At 51.9% G+C, this 23,369-nt stretch overlaps 1 protein-coding gene across 1 annotated transcript; it reads right to left on the bottom strand.

Annotated features, from left to right (window-relative positions):
- Positions 1 to 1,002: 1,002 nt before the first annotated feature.
- On the bottom strand, positions 1,003 to 20,598 carry LOC127547403 (shootin-1-like). The gene is made up of 16 exons (XM_051974315.1): positions 18,021 to 20,598; positions 16,120 to 16,186; positions 12,771 to 12,868; positions 12,322 to 12,370; positions 11,569 to 11,663; positions 10,776 to 10,914; positions 10,347 to 10,444; positions 8,664 to 8,745; positions 8,438 to 8,532; positions 8,039 to 8,185; positions 6,552 to 6,636; positions 5,191 to 5,311; positions 4,991 to 5,037; positions 4,580 to 4,692; positions 3,555 to 3,605; positions 1,003 to 2,618 (listed from the first exon to the last, which is right to left on the bottom strand). Exons 2-16 carry the CDS (start codon positions 16,166 to 16,168, stop codon positions 2,145 to 2,147), a joined length of 1,743 nt encoding a protein of 580 aa, XP_051830275.1. The 5' UTR covers positions 16,169 to 16,186; positions 18,021 to 20,598; the 3' UTR covers positions 1,003 to 2,144.
- Positions 20,599 to 23,369: the final 2,771 nt, after the last annotated feature.

A 23,369-nucleotide genomic window follows, 5' to 3' on the forward strand; every position in this document is an offset into this window, starting at 1 on the left:
TCTTTACTGAGAAAACCAATGAACTAGTTTGTCCAAGGGGATATAGGAGTCAGCATCAGAGGTAAAACTGAACCCCGATCCTGTGACTTATGAATCATGTGTCCCCTCCCCGGGCCCGTACCATGTGGTCCAAACTCTTAGCTTCATGAATCTGTGGCTCAGAGCAAATATACCCAATGGCATACATAAATTAGTGATGGAATCAGGGCCAGAAACGAAGCCTTCTAAATCCCCATTCTGGACTTTTTCTATTGCAATTTTTGTCTTAAAAAAACTCCAAACTATATCTATATTTTTAAATTAGATTTTCTTAACATATTATGCTTTTGCCTCATATCCCAATACATCCTTCTCCCAGAGGAAAAAAAAAAAGTAGTTGGGCAAAACAAACATATTCTCAGAGTTTGACCTTCTGGGTAATATGCTATATTCCATATTTACCCCTCTCTGCCAAGAAGAAGGGGATGGGTCTTCTCATATCTCTTTTTATGTCAAGGTCACAATTGACAACTTTGGCAACTGATTGTTTAGTTGTTTCCATTAACAAGTTTAAAAAACTTCGTTAGATTGTGTGATGATCAACTAGCTCACGTTTAGCTCTTGTGTGATGATCAACTACAATAGACTTTGTCTTAACAATATAATGATCCTAAACAATTCCAAAAGACCGGTGATGGAAAATGCCATCCTCACCCAGAAAAAGAACTATGGAGGCTGAATGTAGATTGAGACAGACTATTTTTACTTTTTAAAATTTGTTTTTTGTTTTTTTTTTCTTTCTCGTGTTTTTTTCCTTTTGTTCCGATTCTTCTTTCATCACATGACTAATGTAGAAATATGTTTAAAATGATGATACGTGTATAATCTATATCAGATTGCTTACAGTCTTGGGGAAGGAAAAGGGAAGAGGGAGAAAGGAGAAAAATTGGGATCAAAATCTTACAGAAATGAATGTTGAAAATTATGGTTACATGTAATTGGAAAAAATTAAAATACATTAAGTGCAAGAAAAAAGTCACAACCTCAAACCTAACGGTATGAGGATTTTTATTATGTTGACCTTCTTTCTACCAAGCCCTCTCCCCGTGAGTAGGAGAATAGATGACCGAGTGGAAAGTAAACTTCTTAGGGATAAGGATTATTTCATTTATTTTTTTGTCTCTGTATGTTTAGTCTCTAGCACAGCGCCTGACGCACAGAAGGTGCTCATAAAAGGCTTATGAATTGCGCCAACAGTGGATGCTGAGGAACCCCCGCTTAGGTCAGGCTTGGACTGGATGGCCGCTGAGATCCTCCGCGACCTTCACATTGTGTGGCCTGTCTATATTTTGGCTGTGTTGCTTTCCGGGGTAGCATATAAGCTCTCTGAGGTCAGGGATGCTTTCCCTTTGATCTTTATATTCCTAGCATTTAACGCAATATGGAGCACATGGAAGACACTGAATAAAGGCTTGTTGAGTGTATTGGACTACTGCCATCTGGGGGAGGGGGTGAGGGGAAGGAGGGGAAAAGTTGCTATTGCAAGGGTCAGTGCTGGAAAATTACCCATGCACATATCTTGTCAATAAAAAGCTCTAAGAAAAAATAAAATAAAAAAATAAAGGGTCGTTGACTGATTTACTTCAGGGGTCTCCACGCTGGTAAGTGGACCACCTCTTGTTATATATGTCAGGGCAAGGCTTCCTTTTGTGCATGGATTGGACAAGGAGGTTACTGACATCTTCTAATGCTCATATTCTGTAATCCTAGAGTTCCGTAACAGTCGGCACTCACCGAATGAGGACTGACGATAATACTAACACCGCACCTCAAAATGTGCAATATCTCAGTCATTGTTTCCGTTTTCAGAGTTTTATGGTTTACGTGATGTTTCTTTTATATCATTGAGAGGTCGGTGTCCTTGACTGTGGTGAAGCTCACCCTTGAGTGGAGGAGGCCGGAGGATTGGGGACATTTGAAGTCCGAGTCCTTGTTTTCTGAGAAGGAGAAAATGATCAATCCCACGTCTCAGTTTTTTTCCTCAGTCTTACTCCTCCCTCCTCCCTCAGAGAGTTGTCAGGCGCTCCTTGGTCTCCTCTTCCTGTCACGTCCTCCCTGGGATGTTCTGGTCAGGTGAGGGGGTTAGGGGAAGAAACGTGATTTCCTTATAGGTTTTCGGGCTGGCCCCACAGGACAGAAGCCTTGGACGGAGCTGTGGTCCTTAAGCTGACCTGGGCCGGGGGGATGGAGGCCTGACCCGCTGCTGATGGCCTCGGGGGGCATTCCCACGGCTCCCTGCCAAAGCGTCGTTCAGTCCCCTGATGGCTTTTTAGCCCAAGTAAAGGGGTCATCTGACCTGCTCCAGGAAGGCCTCCTGGAATAGCCCCAGCCGTGCCTCTCGGAACGACTCTGTCCCCAGAACTCCAATCTTCACGCTGACCCTGGGTCTTGGAGTCCTGAACCTCAGCCTTGGGGACCACGCCTCTGCCCCCTGTCCCCAGACCATCCTGGGATCCCCCCGAAGTGGAATCGAGCAGGTGGCGCCTTCTCTGCAGGATGGCCGCTAGCTGCCCGTCGGGGTCCTTCCGGCTGCTCTTCTTTCTTCTGCTGCCCCTGTGTAGGGGCCGGCATTTGGAAGCCTGGGGGTGGAGAGCTCTGTAAGAGACCCCCCCCTTACTCTCCATTCACAAGAGGAGGGGAGCAAGGGAAAGCAGCAGCTACAGAGTCCTCAGGTCCACCTGGAACTGGGCCACAAGTAGCTCCTGATCCTTGAACATTCTGCAAGGGAACTCTTCAGGGAGTTAGGGAGTCTCAGACGGCAACGGCCTCAAAGCACGTCTGCTCTTACCACGCTACGTGCAACAACAAATGATCATGTGGCTCTGCTTGAATACCTCTAATGGCGGTGAACTCACCACCTCCTGTTGCTCTAATCTTTGCAATTTTCTTTGTCTAAAGCTAACATTTGCCTCTGTGCATTCTCCATTATAACTCCTGCTTCTGTCCTCAGAGGCCGAGGAAAGTAACATAATTCCTCTTTCCATCCTGGAAGATAGCTGTTACGTGCCCCCATCCCCTGCACCCCGTCCTCTCCAAGCTGGCCCTTCCCATTTCCTTCAGGGTCTCTTCCCACAGCGTGGTCCTTTGTGCCCTTCTCATCCTGGTCACTATCCTCTGGTCCAATTGGTCAAAGCCCTGCCCCAGGGATGGCATCCAGAACCAGCTTCAATCCTCCTGAGACTCCTGGCTGCACAGGACACTCGGTTGAACCAGGGTGAGAATCATAGAGAGGGCACAAGGGAGGTGGCTCCATGTCCCAGTCTGAAATCCTATGAGCTCCCCAAACAACTGCCCCATCACTGTGCCTGAAATCCCACCATTAGCACTTCCCTCCCCTATTCCCTCTGGGTTCTACAGGGCCTCCCCGAGGTCTAGTGTGGTTCCAGCAAGTTTCTCAGCTCTTCTGCTCGTGGGCAAGAGGGGTCTGGCCAGGACTGGATCTTGTCAGTGGCTCGTGCCCAGCAGTACCATGTTTGCCCTCCCTTCCCTCCTGGCCCCCAGGTATAGCTTCTCACCAGGATGGTCTGTAGCTCTGTGATGGCAGCACTCCTACGCTTGCTTCGGTCCTGGGAAGAAAAAGAAGGGGACACAGACTCCACCTTCAAACATTTTATCTTTATGTCACTTATTTCAAACCCCTCTCTCCCACTTGCACCCTCCCTTGGGACTAAAGAATCACACGGGCGAGAACGTCCCCATGCAGTCACTGTACCTGCAGTGGAACCCTCCTGGGCCTCTTTGCCTTGAAAGGGCATCTCTAGGCCCTTCTGACTTTGGGATCGCTCCGAGTTGGGTGACCTTACTCTGCAAGGCTTCTTCCCTCACTTGATAGTCCATGCAAACTAGATGTCTCATTTATCTCCCCCCTTCCTGGGTTTGTATGTGCCAGGCTAGCTAACATTTACACAGCACCTACTATGTGCCAGGCACTGTGTTAAGCACTTTATAATAGCTATCATTTACACAGCACTTATTATGTTCAAGGCAAAAGCTAAAATTTACACAGCACCTATTATGTGCCAGGCACCGTGTTAAACACTTTATAATAGCTAACATTTACACAGCACCTACTATGTGCCAGGCAAAACCTAACATTTACACAGCACCTACTATGTGCCAGGCAAAATCTACCATTTACACAGCACCTACTATGTGCTAGGCAAAACCTAACATTTACACAGCACCTACTATGTGCCAGGCACTGTGTTAAGCATTTTATAATAGCTAACATTTACACAGCACCTACTATGTGTCAGGCACTGTATTAAGCACTTTATAATAGCTAACATTTTCACAGAACCTACTATGTGCCAGGCTAGCTAAGATTTACACAACACCCACTATGTGCCAGGCACTGTGTTAAGCATTTTATAATAGCTAACATTTACACAGAACTTATTATTTGTTTTACAGATGAGTAAACTGAGGCACAGAGCGATTACCACGTTTCCATCAAATGGAGCCGCCCCCTGCCCTTCCATGGGCCGGAGGCCTTGGGGTGGGAGGGAGGGCGGAGTCAGGCTTCCCGGGGAGCCCGTACCTGACCGGGGTCCTTTCTGGCGGCCGGTCTCAGCACGACTCCCTTACGGATCCTGTCCATCATTTCCTGCACCGCCTTCGCCTTCTTGTCTTCCAGGGAGGGGGCTGCGGGGGCTGGGGACATTGGGGGAGGGGCAGAGGCCCATGAGAAGGGATCCCACCTCCTCTTGCACCAGGCTTCCTTTCCCCTTCCCGTCTTCTCCCCAGTATCCTCCTGGGCCCTCCCTGGTTTTTGCCCTTTCCCCTTAGACATAAAGGCCATGCTTGACATTGGTCTTAAAGGTGTCCCCCACTGTGGACCCCCGGCTGTCATCCCTCCCTCCCCCAGGGCTGTTCCATCCTCCCTCTCCTCCCCCCCTCCCCCCAGCTTCTCCAACGGCCTCTGAGGCGCATTTTCCCTCCCCTCACTGACCTGGTTGGGAATTCGGGGCTCGCCGCATCCGGATGGCTTGAAGGGGGCTGGGGGGGGCAGGAGGGGCTTAGCAGGGTGTCCTCCTTCCTCCCTCCCACCTGACACCCCCTTCTCTGGCTCCCCTCCCTCCCGCCCCAGCCGTCCCCCGGGCTCAGACCTGTCCCTCCCATCACCTTCCGGGGCCTTTGGGGGACACTTACTCCAGTGGGGGGGCAGAGGGCGGCGGCAGGGGGGGCGGCGGCGGGGGTGGAGCAGGAGGCGGGGCCTCTGGCTCCTGGGGCGGGGTCTCGGCCTTTTTCACGCTTTCTTGCAGGGCACAGACTGTAGACAAAGGCGGGGAATGAACTCCTCAGTCTCCAGGGACTTCCCCTGCGATTGCAGCCCCTCCCAGAAGTCCCAGGGAGCGAGAAGCGCCGGGTCCCGGATCTGGGTCCAAAGTCCAGGTCTGACTCTGCCCCCGCTGGGTGACCTCGGACTAAGCGCCGGCGCTTCGCGTTTCCCTTCCACAAATGAGAAAAGTGAACCTCAGCTTCCCCCTCCCAGCTCCTGTGCCTCAGTCTGTGAACCCCGGCACCCCCTCCCGGCTCCCGCGCCTCAGTCTGTGAACCCCGGCTCCCCCTCCCGGCTCCCGCGCCTCAGTCTGTGAACCCCGGCTCCCCCTCCCGGCTCCCCCGCCTCAGTCTGTGAACCCCGGCTCCCGCGCCTCAGTCTGTGAACCCCGGCTCCCGCACCTCAGTCTGTGAACCCCGGCTCCCCCTCCCGGCTCCCGCACCTCAGTCTGTGAACCCCGGCTCCTCCTCCCGGCTCCCGCGCCTCAGTCTGTGAACTCCGGGTTTCCCCTCCCAGCTCCCACGCCTCAGTCTGTGAACCCCGGCTCCCCCTCCCGGCTCCCGCACCTCAGTCTGTGAACCCCGGGTTTCCCCTCCCGGCTCCCGCGCCTCAGTCTGTGAACCCCGGCTCCCCCTCCCGGCTCCCGCGCCTCAGTCTGTGAACCCCGGCTCCCCCTCCCGGCTCCCGCGCCTCAGTCTGTGAACCCCGGGTTTCCCCTCCCGCGCCTCAGTCTGTGAACCCCAGGTTTCCCCTCCCGGCTCCCGCGCCTCAGTCTGTGAACCCCGGGTTTCCCCTCCCGGCTCCCGCGCCTCAGTCTGTGAACCCCGGGTTTCCCCTCCCGGCTCCCGCGCCTCAGTCTGTGAACCCCGGCTCCCCCTCCCGGCTCCCGCGCCTCAGTCTGTGAACCCCGGCTCCCCCTCCCGGCTCCCGCGCCTCAGTCTGTGAACCCCGGCTCCCCCTCCCGGCTCCCGCGCCTCAGTCTGTGAACCCCGGGTTTCCCCTCCCGGTTCCCGGGCCTCAGTCTGTGAACCCCAGGTTTCCCTTCCCAGCTCCCGCGCCTCAGTCTGTGAACCCCGGCTCCCCCTCCCGGCTCCCGCACCTCAGTCTGTGAACCCCGGCTCCCCCTCCCGGCTCCCCCGTCTCAGTCTCTCCGCCTGACAGGGTTCCCCCAGTCCGTGCTGAGAGGCAGCGAGAAGGGGGGTTTCAGGAGGGGAAGGTGGGGAAAACGCACCCAGAGCCTCCAGCTGGGAGTTCTTCTCTTCGGTCTCCTTCAGCCGCAGCCGGAGGCAGCCCACTTCCGCTTCCCAGGACGCTACCTGCGGTTCGGCAGGACAAAGTCAGGGAAGGGGGCCATCCGGCTCCGTCCCCGAGGCTCTCGGGCTTGGAGGGAGAGCAGGGCGGGAAGACCTAGGGTGAGAGCTGGAGGAACCCCCAAGACCGTCCCCTCCAGCCTCCTCAGTCTGGGGCCTCTCATCCAGGCACATCCCATTGGCCTTCCCCTCAGGAACTCTGCGCTGCATCCAAAATAACCCGGCAGTCACCGAACCAGCATCTATTAGGCGCTTACTGCATGCCAGGCACTGAGACAAACACTGCGGGTTCATAGGAAAAGCAGAAGCCGTCCCTGCCCTCGGAGACGCCTTCCTGCGGAGGAGGCGGCAGGTGAACCATGAGGCACATACAAGAGTGTATGGGAGGGAGGCTGGCGCTCCCTGCCCAGGGCGCTCCATCTCTCGCCTCCGAGCCTTTGTCTAGGCCCGTCTCTGCTGCCAGGGATGCCCCCCCTCCACCTCGCACAGCTCCAGGGCCCCTTTACGCCAGCAGCCATTTGCTGATCCCCTCCCATGGCTGCTCTTCCATGAAAATGCTTGGTATAGATTCCATTTTTGCTTCTCTGTGAACATTAAATGTGTTCAAAATGTGATGCAAATGCAGGCTGTGACGGTCATCCCAACGTGGCTCTAGCTCGTGGGCAAGGCACTTAAGCTGTTTGCCTCAGTTTTTTCATCTGTGAAATGGATCATAACAGCATGGACCTACCAGAATTGCCAAGAAGTTCAAATGACACCTCCTAGCTGCCTCAATTTCCTCATCTGTAAAATGGGTCTAAATGAGATAATAATTGTAAAATGCTTGGCACACATTAAGTACCATATAAATGCTTGTAGTAATAGTTGTTGTTATATGTGTGCATGTTGCGTCTCCAGCAGAACAGGAACAGCTCGGAGTCAGGGACTCTTTATGCCCTTTTATTTTGGTGTGTCTAGTATGTAGCCTGGTATAGAGTATACACTAGGTGCTTAATCGATGCTTGCTGAATTGAATTGCAGGTACAAAGACCATAGACTTAGCTAGCTGGAGGGGCTGAGTCCAACCACTTCATTTTACAGGTGAGGAAACTGAGGCACAGAAGGGAAGTAGTTTTTCCAGGGTCATAAAGAGGTGGGACTTGAATTCAGGTCTTTCTGCATCTATGGAACCTTTTAGCTCCAAATCCCGGATGCCCACAAATGTATTTCAGCAACCATGGATTCGGGGTGCAGATACTCTAGCTCCGGGGATTTTGTTGGCTCGGTGGGCCTTGCCGGAAGGGACCGCCGCCGGCGGGGGGTCCCTGGGCGGGGCTCTGTCCGGAGCTCTGAACTTCCTCCCCCCTCAGTGCCCAGGCCAGGCGGGGTCAGTAAGCCCCGGCCCTCCTGCAGGCCATGGCCCCCTCACCTGCTCCCCGTGCTGGCGCTTTGCCTCCTCCAGGGCTCTGCCCAAGGTGGCCGCCTCCTCCAGGGCCGCGGACAGCTGGGCCCCGGGGGCGTGGTGCTGCAGGAGGATGGCGCTCTGCCGGTGGGCCTCCTTCTTCTCCACCAGCATCTAAGGGGGGGTTGGGAGGTCAGGAAACGGCCCCGGGGCCGGACGTGGGACCGGACGTGGGGCAGCTGTGTCGGGACAGGGGGGTTCGAGAGTATCCAGGGGCCGCACTAGGACGGACCTCGTCCCTCTGTCTCCCCCTCCCGGGTACAGCAGAGCGCCCTGGCACACAGCAGGTGCTTTATGACGCCCCAGCGCCTCTGCCCCAGGGGCCCCACGTCTCCCGGCCCAGCCCCGGGGGGGCTCAGGTGGTACCTTGTGGGCGAAGCTCTCGGCTTGCTGGCGCAGGTCTTGTTCTAGGTGAAGCTGCTGCAAGGCTTCCCCGCACTCCTGCAGCACCAGGTGGGACACTGGGGGGAGGGGAGGGGGAGGATGGAAAGGAGGCCGGAGAGGAGGATGTCCCCCCCCACTGTGACCCCAACAAGGGACCTCTCCCCGCAGCGGGATAGGTGGGCGCTCGCCCCCCAGGCCCCTCACTCACCCCGCTTCAGCTTCGCCAGCGCTCTTTGAGACTGTCCCACGGACGCCTGCAGGGAGCGCTGCTCCAGCCGCTCCTTCTGGATCTGGGGGACAAGGTTGGGGACCCTGAGCCCGGACAAGCCCAGGAGCCGGAGCCGTTCCCAGCCAGCCACGGGCGCCGGGCGGAGGGAGGAGGGCGGAGGGACGGACACAACACGGACGGTGCCCCGGACAGCTGTGGGCCCGTGGCAGACCCTGAGCCCACAGGGGGGCGGACACAGATACAGAAGGCAAAGACAGACAGATGTGGACAGAAGCGCAAGGGGACAGACAGGAAAGACAGAGCTGTTCACTAAGCCACATTCAGCCACCCCCTATAGGCTCCAGAAGGGGAATCCTTCCCCTCCTCCTCCTCCTCCTTCTCCTTCTCTGTCTCTGTCTCTGTCTCTCTCTCTCTCTCTCTCTCTCTTTCTCTCTGTCTCTGTCTGTTTGTCTCTGTCTCTGTCTGTCTGTCTCTCTCTCTCTGTCTCTCTCTGTGTCTCTGTCTCTGTCTCTGTCTCTCTCTCTGTCTCTGTCTCTCTGTCTCTCTCTGTCTCTCTCTGTCTCTCTCTGTCTCTGTCTCTCTCTGTCTATGTCTCTCTCTATCTCTCTCTGTCTCTGTCTGTTTCTGTCTCTCTTTGTCTCTTTCTGTCTCTCTGTCTCTCTTTCTGTCTCTCTCTCTGTCTCTGTCTCTGTCTGTCTCTGTCTCTCTCTGTCTCTGTCTGTCTGTCTCTGTCTCTCTCTGTCTCTGTCTCTCTCTGTTTCTGTCTCTCTCTGTCTCTGTCTCTCTCTCTGTTTCTGTCTCTCTATCTCTCTGTCTCTGTCTCTCTGTCTTTCTCTGTCTCTGTCTCTCTCTGTCTATGTCTCTCTCTATCTCTCTCTGTCTCTGTCTGTCTCTGTCTCTTTCTGTCTCTCTGTCTCTCTCTCTGTCTCTGTCTCTGTCTGTCTCTGTCTGTCTCTGTCTGTCTCTGTCTCTCTCTCTCTTTCTGTCTCTCTCTCTATCTCTCTGTCTCTGTCTCTCTCTGTCTCTCTGTCTCTGTCTCTCTATCTCTCTGTCTCTCTCTCTCTCTGTCTATGTCTCTCTCTATCTCTCTCTCTGTCTCTCTGTCTCTGTCTCTCTTTGTCTCTTTCTGTCTCTCTGTCTCTCTCTCTGTCTCTGTCTCTGTCTCTGTCTCTCTCTGTCTCTCTCTCTCTGTCTATGTCTCTCTCTATCTCTCTCTCTGTCTCTCTGTCTCTGTCTCTCTTTGTCTCTTTCTGTCTCTCTGTCTCTCTCTCTGTCTCTGTCTCTGTCTCTCTCTGTCTCTCTCTCTCTGTCTATGTCTCTCTCTATCTCTCTCTCTGTCTCTCTCTGTCTCTTTCTCTTTCTGTGTGTCTCTCTGTCTCTGTCTCTCTTTGTCTCTTTCTGTCTCTCTGTCTCTCTCTCTGTCTCTGTCTCCCCCCCCCCACTAAAAGCTTGTCAGAGCTGGATTTACATACACCCTCTCTCCCCCCATTTTGCCGTCTCCAGCTTTGCCCCAAAGCCCCCATTCTGGGAGGGGACCACAGGGAAAGGGAAAGAGGAAGTGGGGGAGATAGAGGGAAAGGAGGGGGGAGATGGAGCAGGGAAAGGGGAGGCCGAGGCAGAGAGAGGGAAGGAAGGGACACAGAGAGCCCCCCGTGTTCCCACCTGGGCTTCCTGCTCCTTCAGCTGCCTCTGGAGCTCTTGCACCTGAAGGCTCAGTTCTTTCTTCTCTCGGAGGAGTTCGGTCACCTGCGCCCCAAGATCTTGAGAGGAACAGAAGTAGCTCAGATTCGGGGAGACCCTCAGACCGAGGCGGGGGGACATGTGGGCTTGGTCATGGTCCTTTGCTTGGGGACGAGGCAGGACTCACTGCCTGAGCCTGGACAGCGCCCGGGACCCGCTTCCATGGCCCATGATGCTTTTCTCCCATTGGGGCCGGGGGCTAGTCCCGGCTCAGGCCTGAGTTCTCTAAGCTCGCCTCCTGTTCATGAGTGATACCCTAGAGCCAGGGCAGGGAGGTGGGGGCTGGCTCAGGGCCCTGCTCAGCCCCCAACCCGCCTCCCCCCCGAGCTGGGGTCCCCCCGCCTTTCTCACCTCTGATGTGCTGCTGTTCTGGGCTCAGGCTGGGCTCTGAGGGGGGGCCCTGCTCCTGGCGGATGGGCAGAGGCTCCGGGCCCAGGCTGGGGAGGAGGAGGACGCTTAATCGCTTCAGCTCCGTATTCTCCTGCCTCACCTGCAGGGGAGAGAGCAAGGGGGTGGGGAGAGGTAGGACACCGGCTGGGGAGAGAGGGAGGTGGGACACATCCCCTGCCCCGGGAGCCCCTCGGTCTGGGGGGTGGGGGGGACACATCCCCTGCCCCGGGAGCCCCTCAGTCTGGGGGGTGGGGGGGACACATCCCCTGCCCCGGGAGCCCCTCGGTCTGGGGGGTGGGGGGGACACATCCCCTGCCCCGGGAGCCCCTCGGTCTGGGGGGTGGGTGGGACACATCCCCTGCCCCGGGAGCCCCTCGGTCTGGGGGGTGGGGGGGACACATCCCCTGCCCCGGAGCCCCTCGGTCTGGGGGGTGGGGGGGACACATCCCCTGCCCCGGGAGCCCCTCGGTCTGGGGGGTGGGTGGGACACATCCCCTGCCCCGGGAGCCCCTCGGTCTGGTGTGTGTGGATGGGAGGCTTTCCCCCAGGGAGTCCCAGATCCTTCGGGGAAGAGAGCCTTGTCCCTCCAGGAGCCTCCGGCATTGGGGAGGGGCAGTTCTGGGAAGGGCTTCAGCCGCTTCTCCCCTGAGGGCCCAGGGCTTGGCTGGACCTTTCCTGAGTCCGGGGAGGGCAGGCTGCTGGGCAGGTGGAGAGGAGGAGGGGATCCCTGGGCCTCGGGGGGAGCCTCACTCACCTGGGCAGCGTACTCCTCGGCCCGCTCCCTGCAGGACCTCTCAATCTGGCACTCGGCCTCCAGGACAGACAGCTCGGCCAGCAGGGCCTGGGAGGCTGCAGAAGGGCAGTGAGGGCCGAGCCCCCCTCTCACTGACCCAGCCCGAGGGCCCTGCTCCCTCCCTCCCAGGGGGCCGAGTTCCGTACTGGCCCGCTGACCACTGCCCCTCCTTCTCCCCAGTTTAGGCTTGTGGTTCTGCTTGGGACGCCCGCCCGGGACTTCCCCCAGCCTGGGCCCCGATTGTGGCTCGGGGCCGACTCCTGCGGTGCCTCCCCTGCCCCCCACCTCGGTCCTAGGCTTTGGCCCCGGCCTGACCCGGCGCCCAGAGGTGGTAGTTCCTGAGCCCGGTCCCCTTATGGAAGGGACGGGCAGGGCAGCCGCCATGGCGCGGGGGATGAGCTTTGTTGCCCTTCTGGTGGTCGGGGGTCTCTGGGAGAGCGGGTTCCCTCCGAAATGCCGTCCTCCTTGGCCGGGCTTGGGAGCCGGGCCCCCGGCAGGGAGGATGGCTGCCCGCAGCCGCCCACAGTCTCAGGAGCGCCCTCCCGCCGGTGGCACCCATGGGCCAAGTGCTTGGCGGGTCTCGGGGGCAGAGGATGGGGACAAGCCCTGCGAGGACTTGGTGGGAGCTTTCTGTCCTGCCCTGGGGGGCTTTGGCTGCCCTCTCCTAGGAGGGCAGCGGCAGGGAGAAGGGGAGAGGACTGGGCATAGACTCACCTTGTTCTAGCTCCAACAGCTTCTTCTGGTCCTGCTCCCAGGCCCCTTGCTAAAGTGTGACAAAGGGAGGAATCTGGCATTGGCTCCGGGCCCCCTCATGGGATGACCCCCGCCCGGTAGGGTCTCCCTCGCCATCTTAGTGGCCCTTTTGTATGTGAGAACCGCCTCTGACGCCGTGTGCTGTGGGACGAGTCACACTCTCTCGGGCTCATCTTCCCCACCCACAGAAGGACGGGGTCGGACCGGATCGCCCCCAAGTTCCCTTCCAGCATCAGTGAGCTTTTGGCCACTTGGCCGTGTCCCCTGAACGTCCCGCTCGCCCTTCTAAAGGCCGGCTCCAGCCCCGCAGGGCTGCCATTCAGGGCCCTGGCCCCCAGGCGAAGGCCCTGGCTGGGTCCGGGAGGGACGCGGGGGGATTGTGGTCCGGGAGAGGTCAGCTGTCTCTCTACCTCTTCCAGCTCCTCTTCCTCTTCAGACGAGCCGGTTTCCTCGGAGAGGGAAGACGCATCGCTGCTTTTTTGGCTGTCCCCAATGTCTTCGAGAATAGCTGGGGGAGAGAGGCCCGTGGGACCTGCCTCAGGAGCTCCCCAGCCCTCATCCCGGGGACTCCCCTCTCCCTCTGTACCCCCTTGGACCCACCCCAGCAGACAAACAGGTGATTTTCAGAGAAACTCTCCCCTGATCCCGGGGCTCTCTGCCCTCACCCACTTCCAGTCCGGTCCCTTCTCTACTAAAACCTGGGCTCAAACACCAGATCCTTCGGGGAAGACTTCCTTGGAAAGCTTCTTGCTCTCATCACTTATGATTATGTCCATAAAGTCCATAAAGTTGTAGCCTGGGGCCACCTGAAAAGCTCGGTGGGCTTGGAGGCCAGTCCCAGCTCTGAGCTGGCTAGAGATGCGCCCTAGAGTCGACATTTCCATGCCTTTAAAACTACCTTCTTCATCTGTGAAATGGGCATAAAACATGGCCTTACCTACGGGTAAATTTTAAGGGCTATAAAAACGTGAGTCATTATTATGCTACAATTTAGACTCAGGTCTGGATGGGATGGAGCCTGATGGGGAGACGCAGGCCCGAAGCTCCTAATCAGATGGGGAAGGGAGCCCCTGTACTCAGGGAGCCCTTGGCTGATGGAGGGGACATGGGCCCTCCCCTCAGTCGATCAGGAAACATTTATTAGGTCCCTGCTGTGTGCTGGGGATGCAAAAAACAGGGCCTGCCCTCAAGAAGCTTATAATCGAAAGGAGGAGACAATAAACAAAAACAAAGTACAAAGAAGCTACGTACAGGATAAATAGGAAATAGTTAAGAGAGAGAAGCCCTGGAATTAGGAAGCATTGGCAAAAAGCTTCCTGAAAAGATGGGATTTTAGTTAAGACTTAAAGGAAGCCAGGAAGTCGCCACCGGACTGCGGCCAGAGAAAAAGCAGGGAGACCAGAGGTGGAGGAACTGTGGAGAAAAGTGTTGAGGAGAGGGCCACGGATGGTGTCAAAGGCCATGGGGAGCTCAGGGGGGAGGACTGGGACAGGGCCCTGGATTCGGCGACTGAGAGGTCGGTGGGGGCTTGGAGAGCAGACATGCGCCATGATGCATCCGGAGTGGGAGAAAGGCAGTTACTGAAGATGGCGCCTTTCCGGGGGTTGGTTGTGAAGGCAGAAGGGAGCCAGGGTGACAGTCTGGGGGAGGGGAGAGAAGGGTGTTTTAGAATGGGGGAGACTCAGGCATGTCCATAGGAAATAGCAAACGAATAAGTAGAGATTGAAAATGAGGGGATGACAGAGGGGCATTCTGTGGGCCAGGATGGGCTCTCTAGGACATGTAGAGTCTTTCTTTCTTTTTTGTTGCTGAGGCAATCAGGGTTAAGTGACTTGCCCAGAGTCACAAGCTAGGAAGTGTTAAGTGTCTGAGGTTGGATTTGAACTCGGGTCCTGCTGACTTCAGAGCCGATGCTCTATCTACTGCGCCCCCTAGCTGCCCCTGGTAGAGCCTTTCTACATGAGATTAAGCTGAAGGAGGAGATCATGATGGACGGCCCCTGAGTGATTGGAGCTAAGAAAGGCCAGGGATCTCTGGGCTGATGAAGGAGACCCAGCTCCCTTCCCATGAAGCTGTTGAGGGGAAAGACAAGGAAACAGGAGCAGGACTAGCAGTGACTGGACAGATCTATGGACACCAGGACTGGGGTACTTTGGGAGGGCGCCCCCCGGAGGGAGGACCTCAGTACCAAACCCAGCTTGACTCTCGTGGGAAAACAATAATTCCACAATAAATACCCAGAGGCTTAAATAAATAACCGAAGTCTTAGCTGAGAAGGTGAGATTTAGGACAGAAAGGAGGAATTTGGGGGGGGGGCAGAAGGTGGAGGGAGAGGTTTGCCTCTGTCGGGAAAAAATCTTCCCATCTGCCTCTGTACAAGACTTCTTGGTCAACTTGGCAACTATCCCACAAGCTCTTCCTCCTCCCAGGTAAGTCTTCCACCCCCACGTGGGAATATTATTTGAGATTCCTCCCTTCCTCCTTCCCCAGCCACAGCTAGTGGTAGGTAACCTGCAGTGACTCAAAGCCCAAGTGCAGGGGCTGGGGCTGGGGCTGGGGCTGGGGCCAGGGTGAGGGGATTCTAACGTTTTGGGCTCTGAGTGAAAGGATCACAGCACTGAGGATGACTCACAGCGGGCTGCAACCAGGCTAAAGCCTTGGGGGAAAGGGCTGGGAAGGAAAGAGGAAGTGTCCTGCCATGATTTCTCAGATTAGATGCAGCTATTTGTTTAAGTCAATGCGTATTTCCCCAAAGATGGAGTCAATAGAGACATATAGACAGATGGAGGGTCGGACAAACCAGCCAGAATAGGCACAAGGGACACTTTCTTTTGGTACGGGCACAGGAATTTATTGGTGTAGGGAATTCCCTTGTCAGGAAAGTCCCTCTACCAAAGCAGAGCAGTGACTGCTGTGCAAGCAGGGTCTTTAGAAGGACTCTAAAGGATCTGAATAAATTACCCAGCCAGAAACAGGACTTGAGTCCCTCATCTTCCTGACTCCAAGGCTAGCTCTCTGAAGAAACAGGACTTGAGTCCCTCATCTTCCTGATTCCAAGGCTTGCTCTCTGAAGAAACGGGACTTGAATCCTTCATCTTCCTGACTCCAAGGCTAACTCTCTGAAGAAATAGGACTTAAGTCCTTCATCTTCCTGACTCTAAGGCTAGCTCTCTGAAGAAACAGAACTTGAGTCCCTCATCTTCCTGACTCCAAGGCTACCTCTCAGAAAAAACAGGACTTGACTCCCTCATCTTCCTGACTCCAAGGCTAGTTCTCTGAAAAAAAAAAAAGACTTGAGTCCCTTGATTTTCCTCACTCCAAGGCTAGCTCTCTAACCATGGATGATCCCTGGCCTCTCAGAAATGAGAGCAAGTCACAGAACCAAGTAAGACTGCATCCTAGACTGTGTGTTTGGGCACTGTGTCAGTGGATTGGGCCATGATTTTTTTCTTTGTCTGTTTCTTTGTCTGCGTCCAGATTTCTGAATTCAGGTGTGTCTGTCTCTGGTGTGCTGGGCTTCGGGCTTATCTCATTTTATATTTATTTCACTATCTTGCTCTGCTGTTTCTCTTTGTCCATCTGTGAGCATGTGTGTGTGTGAGTGTGTATGTGAGTGTGAGTGTGTGTTTCTGTCTTTGTAGCTATTTCTTCTGGATGAAAGCTGAAATTCTTCCCAGACCCCTTCTGCCTCCCAAAGGAGTTCTTTATTCCCCCCTTCTTGTGCCTACTGACTTGGTGGGAAGGGGGACAGCCTCTTACCTGCCAGGGCTTTAAGACCCTCCTCCTGCTCCTCACCACAGCCTTCCATGCTTTGGAGCTCTGCAGCCTGGAAAAAACAGAAGTGATCTCTTGATTGGTTCTTTCTCTGTTTCTTTCCCTGCTTTCTTCTTCATCTTTCCCCGCCTTCTTCCTCCTCTTTCCCCGCCTTCTTCCTTGCTTGCCACCCCACGGTAGGACTGCCAGCCATGGAATTGTTTGGCATTCCTCTTATTTGAGTCCTGCTTATCCAAACAACCCTGCCCTAGAACTGTTCCCACTTCTGATCTATGATCTAGAGGAGGAAGTGATAAGGTATGTGGCCTGGGGGTCTCTGTGTGTGTCTGGGCTGTGTGTTGGGGTAGAAGGAGGAACAAAAAGCCTGTGAGCAGGCGTGGATCTTGTCCTACTTCCACCCCACAAGCCTCCACTTTCTTGTTCAACTCTCCCCTGGAAGGATTAATTATTTCTACTGTCTACAGGCCATAATCCATGATACTGCCTCTCCACCACCCCTAAAGATGATTGCTTCTGGAGAACTAGAGCTGAATTCTGGCTCTATCACTTGATACTGGTATAATTTTTAGGCTCCTTGCTTCCTCTCTTTCTTCACCTGTGAAGTAAGGAGGGTGGATGAGATGGTCTCTGAGTCCTCAGGGAGCATTCAATCCAGTCTTTCCATCTATGAAAGGAGAAGGCTGGATCAAAGGATCTCGAGATCCCCCTTTACCTCTAATTCTTATGATTCTTAGTTTTCACTGTTCCCACTAGACAGGAGCTTTTGCTGTCTCCCACACACCCTTCTTTTATTTTATTTTTCCCTTTTTGCCGATGACCAAGCTTTTTTTGTTTTTGTTTTTTTCATTTTTATTTTCCTCAGTTACATACAGAAACTACTTTTTTTGGGGGGAGGGGGTTATATATGTACATTCATTAAAAAAAAAATTTTCTTATGAATCATTCTGGAAGAAAAAAAATGAGACCAAAAGGGAAAAATAAGGGGGAAAAATATAGAAGAAAAAGTGAATCTAGCACGTGTTGGTTTACATTCAGTTTCCATAGTTCTCTCTCCATATTTGGATGGCATTTTCTGCCCAAAGTTTATTGGGATTGCCTTGGATGAACCACATCTGTCATGGTTGCTCACTGCCTATTCTTGCTGTTGCTGTCAAACACCTTTTTTACTTTATTCATCCTTTCTCCCACTTGTTTCTAGCTTCTCCACGTCTCCAAATCCCACTCTAAACTAACTCACACACTTAGAGGTCCAACTCAACTCCACCCTCCTCCAGGCAGTCTGCCTTACTTTCTCTAGACTCATTCTCTAGCTTCCAAGCCACTCAGAGCCTAAATTACAAGACAAATATCTTCTTTTTCTTGAATATTTCGTGAATACCCCAACGAAGCCAGAAGCTACAAGAGGGAGGGGCTCTGCCTTTTCTAGTTTCATAGTCATCCCAGCCAGGGTTACGCTTATTTTGATTTGGCGGCCAGATGATGCACTGAATCCCCAGATATTCGAATTAGAGGGAATTTTAGGGCGTCCTCTAATCTATCCCTCCTTCCTCCCCCCACTATTTTAGGGATGCATGGTCTTCTGGGAGCTGTTCCCCAACTCAACATACTCGAGTGTTGGGGTCCAGATGGTGGCTACTACTATTTACCAGGGGTAAATCTGCAGGTCTGAATTTATAAGCATTAATGGTGCTTTCTTATAAGCAATTAGCCAGTAGGTATAATTAGCTTTTATCAAAAGAACTGGCTCCAATGGCATAGCAAGAGTAGTAGTTATAAAACATCTCCTCCCTGCTCCCACCCCCAGTCTGGGTGGAACCCTCCCAGAAGCACCCAGAATCCAAAGGGAGATCCAGATTTAAAGCACAGCGGGAGTGAGCGGTACATACAGTTACACGTAGAGTGATGCTGTGGGGGCTGGACGTCGTTTCTCTTCATAGAGTCTCACGCAGCTCCTTGTGTTTGTGGGGGTTCTGGTAGGACGGGCTGCTTTAACTTGGCTCCCAGTCTCTTTTCTCTGCTGCCAGGGTTCACAGTGCTTGAACTCCTTCCCTCTTAGAAGGATGGTCCCTCCATCCACGTCTGTCTGGAGACTGTCGATGTGTTCTGCTGGTTCTCCTATTGGTCTCTCTCCTTTCTACACCGTCCTGCCAGAAGGCACGTAGCCCCAAAGGGGAGAAGCTTCCTCCTCCTCCTACTGCAGGTTTCTCTTCCATAGGCAACTCATTCCATCTCTTACATTTCAGGAACTACTGAAATCAGGCCAGGGCTTAGTTCTTTGATGTTCCTACAGAATAGGCTATTTTGGTGGTTCCGTCAACAAGTTCTCGATTAAATCAGAGGATTGTTTAAACCTCACACAGGGTTCAGGACTTTGAGCATCTTTACTGTTAGTTTAATACCTATTAATTCATTGTGACTACATTACTGTTTGGAGCAGGTGGGGGATAGACTCTTCCCTCTTACAAAAGTCTTGTGGCCTTTTCCTGGAGCCTCTTTGGGTCTCTGGGATGATGGTCTGGACTGGAATGACAAATTCATCTCAACCAGATGAGAGTGCCCTCCACCCTCCAGAGCAGTCAGTCCCACTGAGCCTCTTCTGTGTCATAACGTAGGAAGTCCTTCCTGATGTCTAACCTCCATTCCATCTGTAGCTATGTGATGATAGCAATAATATAATAATAATAATAATGGAAACCTACGAAGCCCTTTTTAAAATGAAAGAAATGTTTTTATTGATTTTCTTTTTCTCTCACATTATTGCCACTTCCCAGTGATTCTCCTCCACAGAGCTGGCTCTCACAATAAAGCATAGCTAAATCTGACAGATCAATGCCTTGATAATGACTGACAGTGTATACTCACACCCACCCATACATGCTGGTCCGTTCAGGAGAAAGAGACAAGCTTTTGTCGATGGTTCGCAGAATCACAATTTGTCATTGCATGATTCCTTCTTCTTTTTGTCTCTCAGTCATTTAAGCAACAAGTGTTTATTCAGTCTGTTTTGTGTCAGATGCTTTGCTAAGTTGTTGTTCCTTCATTTTTCTTGATTTCTTGATGTCTTTTTTCTTTCTTTGCTGGTGCTCTATCCATTGCACCACCTAGCATTCCCCTTCTTTCATTTTCTAAGAGAACCAAAGACACCTGGGCTAATATCTTGGCTTGAGAGTGAATTGGATTTAAGAAAGCCGGAGTTGTACAAAGTCCTCAGCCTCATGCTCTCTTCCAGAATCTGAAGTCCAGGGGCAGGACAGAACTCGGACAACTGGTCATGGCCCGGGATGACCTTAGTGTCTTTGATGTCTGACTAAGCTCTGTCCCGGCACCTGGTTCAGCATCCTTCACGGACCTTGGAACAAGTTGTTTTCATTTGCCCGTTGCACCACAAGTGAGCCAGTCCTTGTCCTTTAGGAACTTAGATTCTATGGAGGTCACTCAGAATTTTACTGGGTGCAATTTTCTGACACAGTGAACAGAGTGTTGGGTTCGGAGTCAGGGAGACTCATCTTCCTGAGTTCAAATCTGGCCTCAGACACTTACTAGCTGTATGACCCTGAGCAAGTCACTGAATCCCGTTTGCCTCAGTTTATTGTCCATTTAGAAGAGACAAACTTTCATCAAGAGTTCACAGAATCACAATTTACCATTGCACTAATCCTTTCCCTTATGTCTCTCAATTAGTAATCTGTAAAATGAGCTGGAAAAGGAAATTGCAAACCACTCCAGTATCTGCCAAGAAAACCAAACTGGGTCAGAGTCATGAGAGAAATGATTATTAAATAAGTAACTGTTAAGATTGGGAATCTGTTCCTCCCTGAAATCTTATTTTCTACTGTTAGCCATTAACTAATAAAAAAAAAAGTGGATCGCTTTTTCCTCAATCTTGTTCAACTCAGCTTTAGTGGGGGTTAATTCTTTGACTAGATTGCCCAAGTATCGAGGTGATTTGGAAGTAAAGGATATGATCAAAGTGATCTCTCCCCGCCCCTCTTAAAATAGGTCCACCTCTCCTTCTAAAATGGTTCTCTCTCATTACTTGTTAACCAGAGTGATTGCCACCCTCAGGAACACCCACTTTTCTAAGGGCAGATAACTGGCCTGGAACCAGCCTCTACCCTGTGGGTGCTGGAGCCACAAAGCAGGCTGGAGAGAGGGCGATAGGGACATAAACAGCTTAATTAAGTTTCAGAATGCAGGTAGAAGGCCCCCTCCTAAGGAGAGATTCATGCTGATGATGCTGGGACCACTTATGTACACGAAAGGAGTTGGCCCAAGACACAACCACTGTTGGATCACAATCAGCATTTCTTGGGACAATACAGGTGTTCTCTGGTCCGGGGAACAGTCATTGTCTCAGGTTTGGGAGGTTGTGGCCACCCTGCGGGACCCAGAACCTGAGTTCTGTGATGGGAACAGGAGTTCAGTACCTATCAGCGGCAGGGAACAGGGATTGTGAGCACATGATAGATGGGAAATAAGGGAACTTAAATCCCATAGTGAACACCTGGTTCTGATCCAAGCAACGCAGTGTAGCAGAGGGTGATATCCTGAGTGCAAACGATAATTGCTTTTTGTTTTCCCTACTGTAAATTCTTTATTTTTACATCTACAAAGAGGACACAGAAAGTACAAATATACAAAGGTTTCTTAGATCACATGATCTCATTTTTCCAAACAAGTGTGGATTTAGACACAAAGCAATTCCAAAATACTCCCATCCTTCTTAGCTCCAAGATTTAGATGGGAAATAACTGAAATGATAAATACTGTGCCAGAGGACACAAAGAATATATTCCTTATTGACTCTAGGAGGGACCCTTAGACACAGACTTCCCGAGGAGGAGGGTCTTAATTTATCTTCTTATAGAATAACCCAAAGGATTATTGTTATACACATGCCCAGGACACAGTCTGCTTCCTGGGCCTTAGTTCTGGAAACCAGGGTACCTCTACAATATTTTGACAGCATTGAGTGGGTTCCATTCTTTTTATTAATTATTGCTATCATGATGAATAAAATGATTCATTACCCAGAAATCACATCTCTCAAGCTTTTTAAACATCACAGTTGAACATGGCTGAACTGATTGAACAATAAAAATGGGCCAGGCTCTGTGCCTTTCTTTGCCTTTTTTGTGCTTAGCACAGAGCCTGGCCCAGTCGAGGAATTTATAATCGAATGGAGGAGACAAGTCAACAAGTACATTTAAATAAAAAGGAAAAAAACTTGCACAAGGTGAGGAAATGATTCAGTGTCCTGTATTCCATACCATACTACCTCACAGAGATAAATTCAGAATGATATGGAGGAAAAAATACCGAATTTGCAGTCCATGGGACCAATCTGGGCTCAAATCCCAGCTCTGCTACTTACTAGCTGTGACCTTGTAAAGCCTCAGTTTCCTCCCTTGTAAAATGAAGGGTCAGATGTGTCATGTGGCCTTTCCTGTTCTCAGTCCTGGGATCCCCCACTGGGTGGGTACAGTAAGGACTCAAGGTCCACCCTTCTCCTCTTGCCCATCCCCCTGTCCCTTGTAAAAAAAGGACATGGAGTTCCCTCCCCAAACTCTCACATCCTCTTTCCTCCTAAGTAGGGGAAAAGGAAGGGAAATCAGGGGTTTTTGTCAGCTGCCCTGGTTTCCCCCTGAAAGCATTTTGAGGTTTGTGGGGCCAGTCTGCTCAATCGTGTGAGTCTGGGCTGGAGGCACCATTTTGGGGTTTGGGGTCCTTTTTTTCCCTGCTCTGTGTCCTGCTATAGAAGGCTAGCGGTTTTCCTTCCCTTTCTGGGACCCACACCACAGGACCTAGAACCTGAGAGAGTAGGTTGAGGTTACTAATCTGCCAGGAACTGGGGGAGCGGAAACTTTTGTGCCTCTTCCTTGACACTCCCTCCTCCAGGGGGATAGAAGAGGCAACTCCTGGGCTCTCCTTTTCTTGGGCCCTGATTCTCTAAGAAGCTCGCCTGGGTGAACGTTGCATGAGGATTTCCTCTCCCTCCAGCCCCCACCCTCCTCAAGTCCAAGCAGAACAAACCGAAAGTAGAAATTGAAGTGAGAAAAATCCATTATCAAGGGCAAAAATCAGTTCCTTTCATCTCTGTTCAGAGCCCCGGACTGCTGGTCTCCTAGAGTTCAGGGATCCTTCTGGGGATGGTGGGGAAGGGGGCTCCCGGGGAGAAACCGAGGCTGGACTGGTGGTATGAATTTAGGGCAGGCTTGGAACGTCCCACCCATGTGTCCATATTATTATTAATAAAGAATAACACTTACCTTATTATGAGAATCAAATTAGATAATGTTAATAAAGAATAGCAACTGCCTTATTGTGAGAATCAGATGAGATAACATTAATAAAGAATAACACTTACCTTATGAGAATCAAATGAGATATTATTAAAGAATAGCAACTAACTTATTGTGAGAATCAAGTGAGATAATGTTAATAAAGAATAACACTTATATAACAATCAAATGAGATAATATTAATAAAGTATACCAACGGCCTTATTATGAGAATCAAATGAGATAATATTATTTAAAAAATAGCAACTACTTTATTGTGAGAATCAAATGAAACAATATTAATAAGAATTACAACTGCCTTATGAGAATCAAATGAAATAATATTATTAAAGAAGAGCAACTAACTTATTGTGAGACTCAAATTGGATATTAGTAAAGTATAGCAAGGGCCTTATTGTGAGAATCAAATGAGATAATATTAGTAAAATACAGCACAGTTCTTGCTAACTCTATGATTACAAAGACCCACTAGTACCAGCTGTTTAATAAATGCTCGCTCACTTCCCTTTCCTTCCCTCATTCTCCACAAAGTACTTAGCAATTGACTGACCGAGATCAGAACATGGGCTTATGGATGGATTCCCCCAAAACGCTTGTTAAGCACCCACTGTGCGCCAGGGACTACATTGTGGGGTTGATAGTCATCCTTCACTTTTGACGAGGACAGCTGACATCACTTAGCACTGCCCTGGCTTGCCTGTGAGTGGTTTTAAGGGAGGCAGAGTTGCCCAAAGTCACCATTCTCGCTCTCTTCCAGAGACGCCAAAGTCCAGCAGCAAGTTGAAAATCAGGATTAATGGGCCCGTTTTCCCATGGTGACTCCTTTTTATGATGATCTTATGTAAGTCATGACCGTTTATACCTTTTTTCACTTCCCCAAAATAAGCAAGTATCAAGATAGGGGGAAGGGAAAGATTGAGAGAGGATCAGGCT

The sequence above is a fragment of the Antechinus flavipes genome, chromosome 2, assembly GCF_016432865.1.
Source record: "Antechinus flavipes isolate AdamAnt ecotype Samford, QLD, Australia chromosome 2, AdamAnt_v2, whole genome shotgun sequence".
NCBI classification, from domain to species: Eukaryota; Metazoa; Chordata; class Mammalia; order Dasyuromorphia; family Dasyuridae; genus Antechinus; species Antechinus flavipes.

Coding starts and splice junctions, on each gene's coding strand:
- LOC127547403 (XM_051974315.1), bottom strand. CDS start 16,168: ATGGAAGGCTGTGGTGAGGAGCAGGAGGAGGGTCTTAAAGCCCTGGCA. Junction 12,371..12,770: donor AGGAAGAGGAGCTGGAAGAG/GTAGAGAGACAG, acceptor GTCACACTTTAG/CAAGGGGCCTGGGAGCAGGA. Junction 2,619..3,554: donor CAGAGCTACAGACCATCCTG/GTGAGAAGCTAT, acceptor CTCCACCCCCAG/GCTTCCAAATGCCGGCCCCT.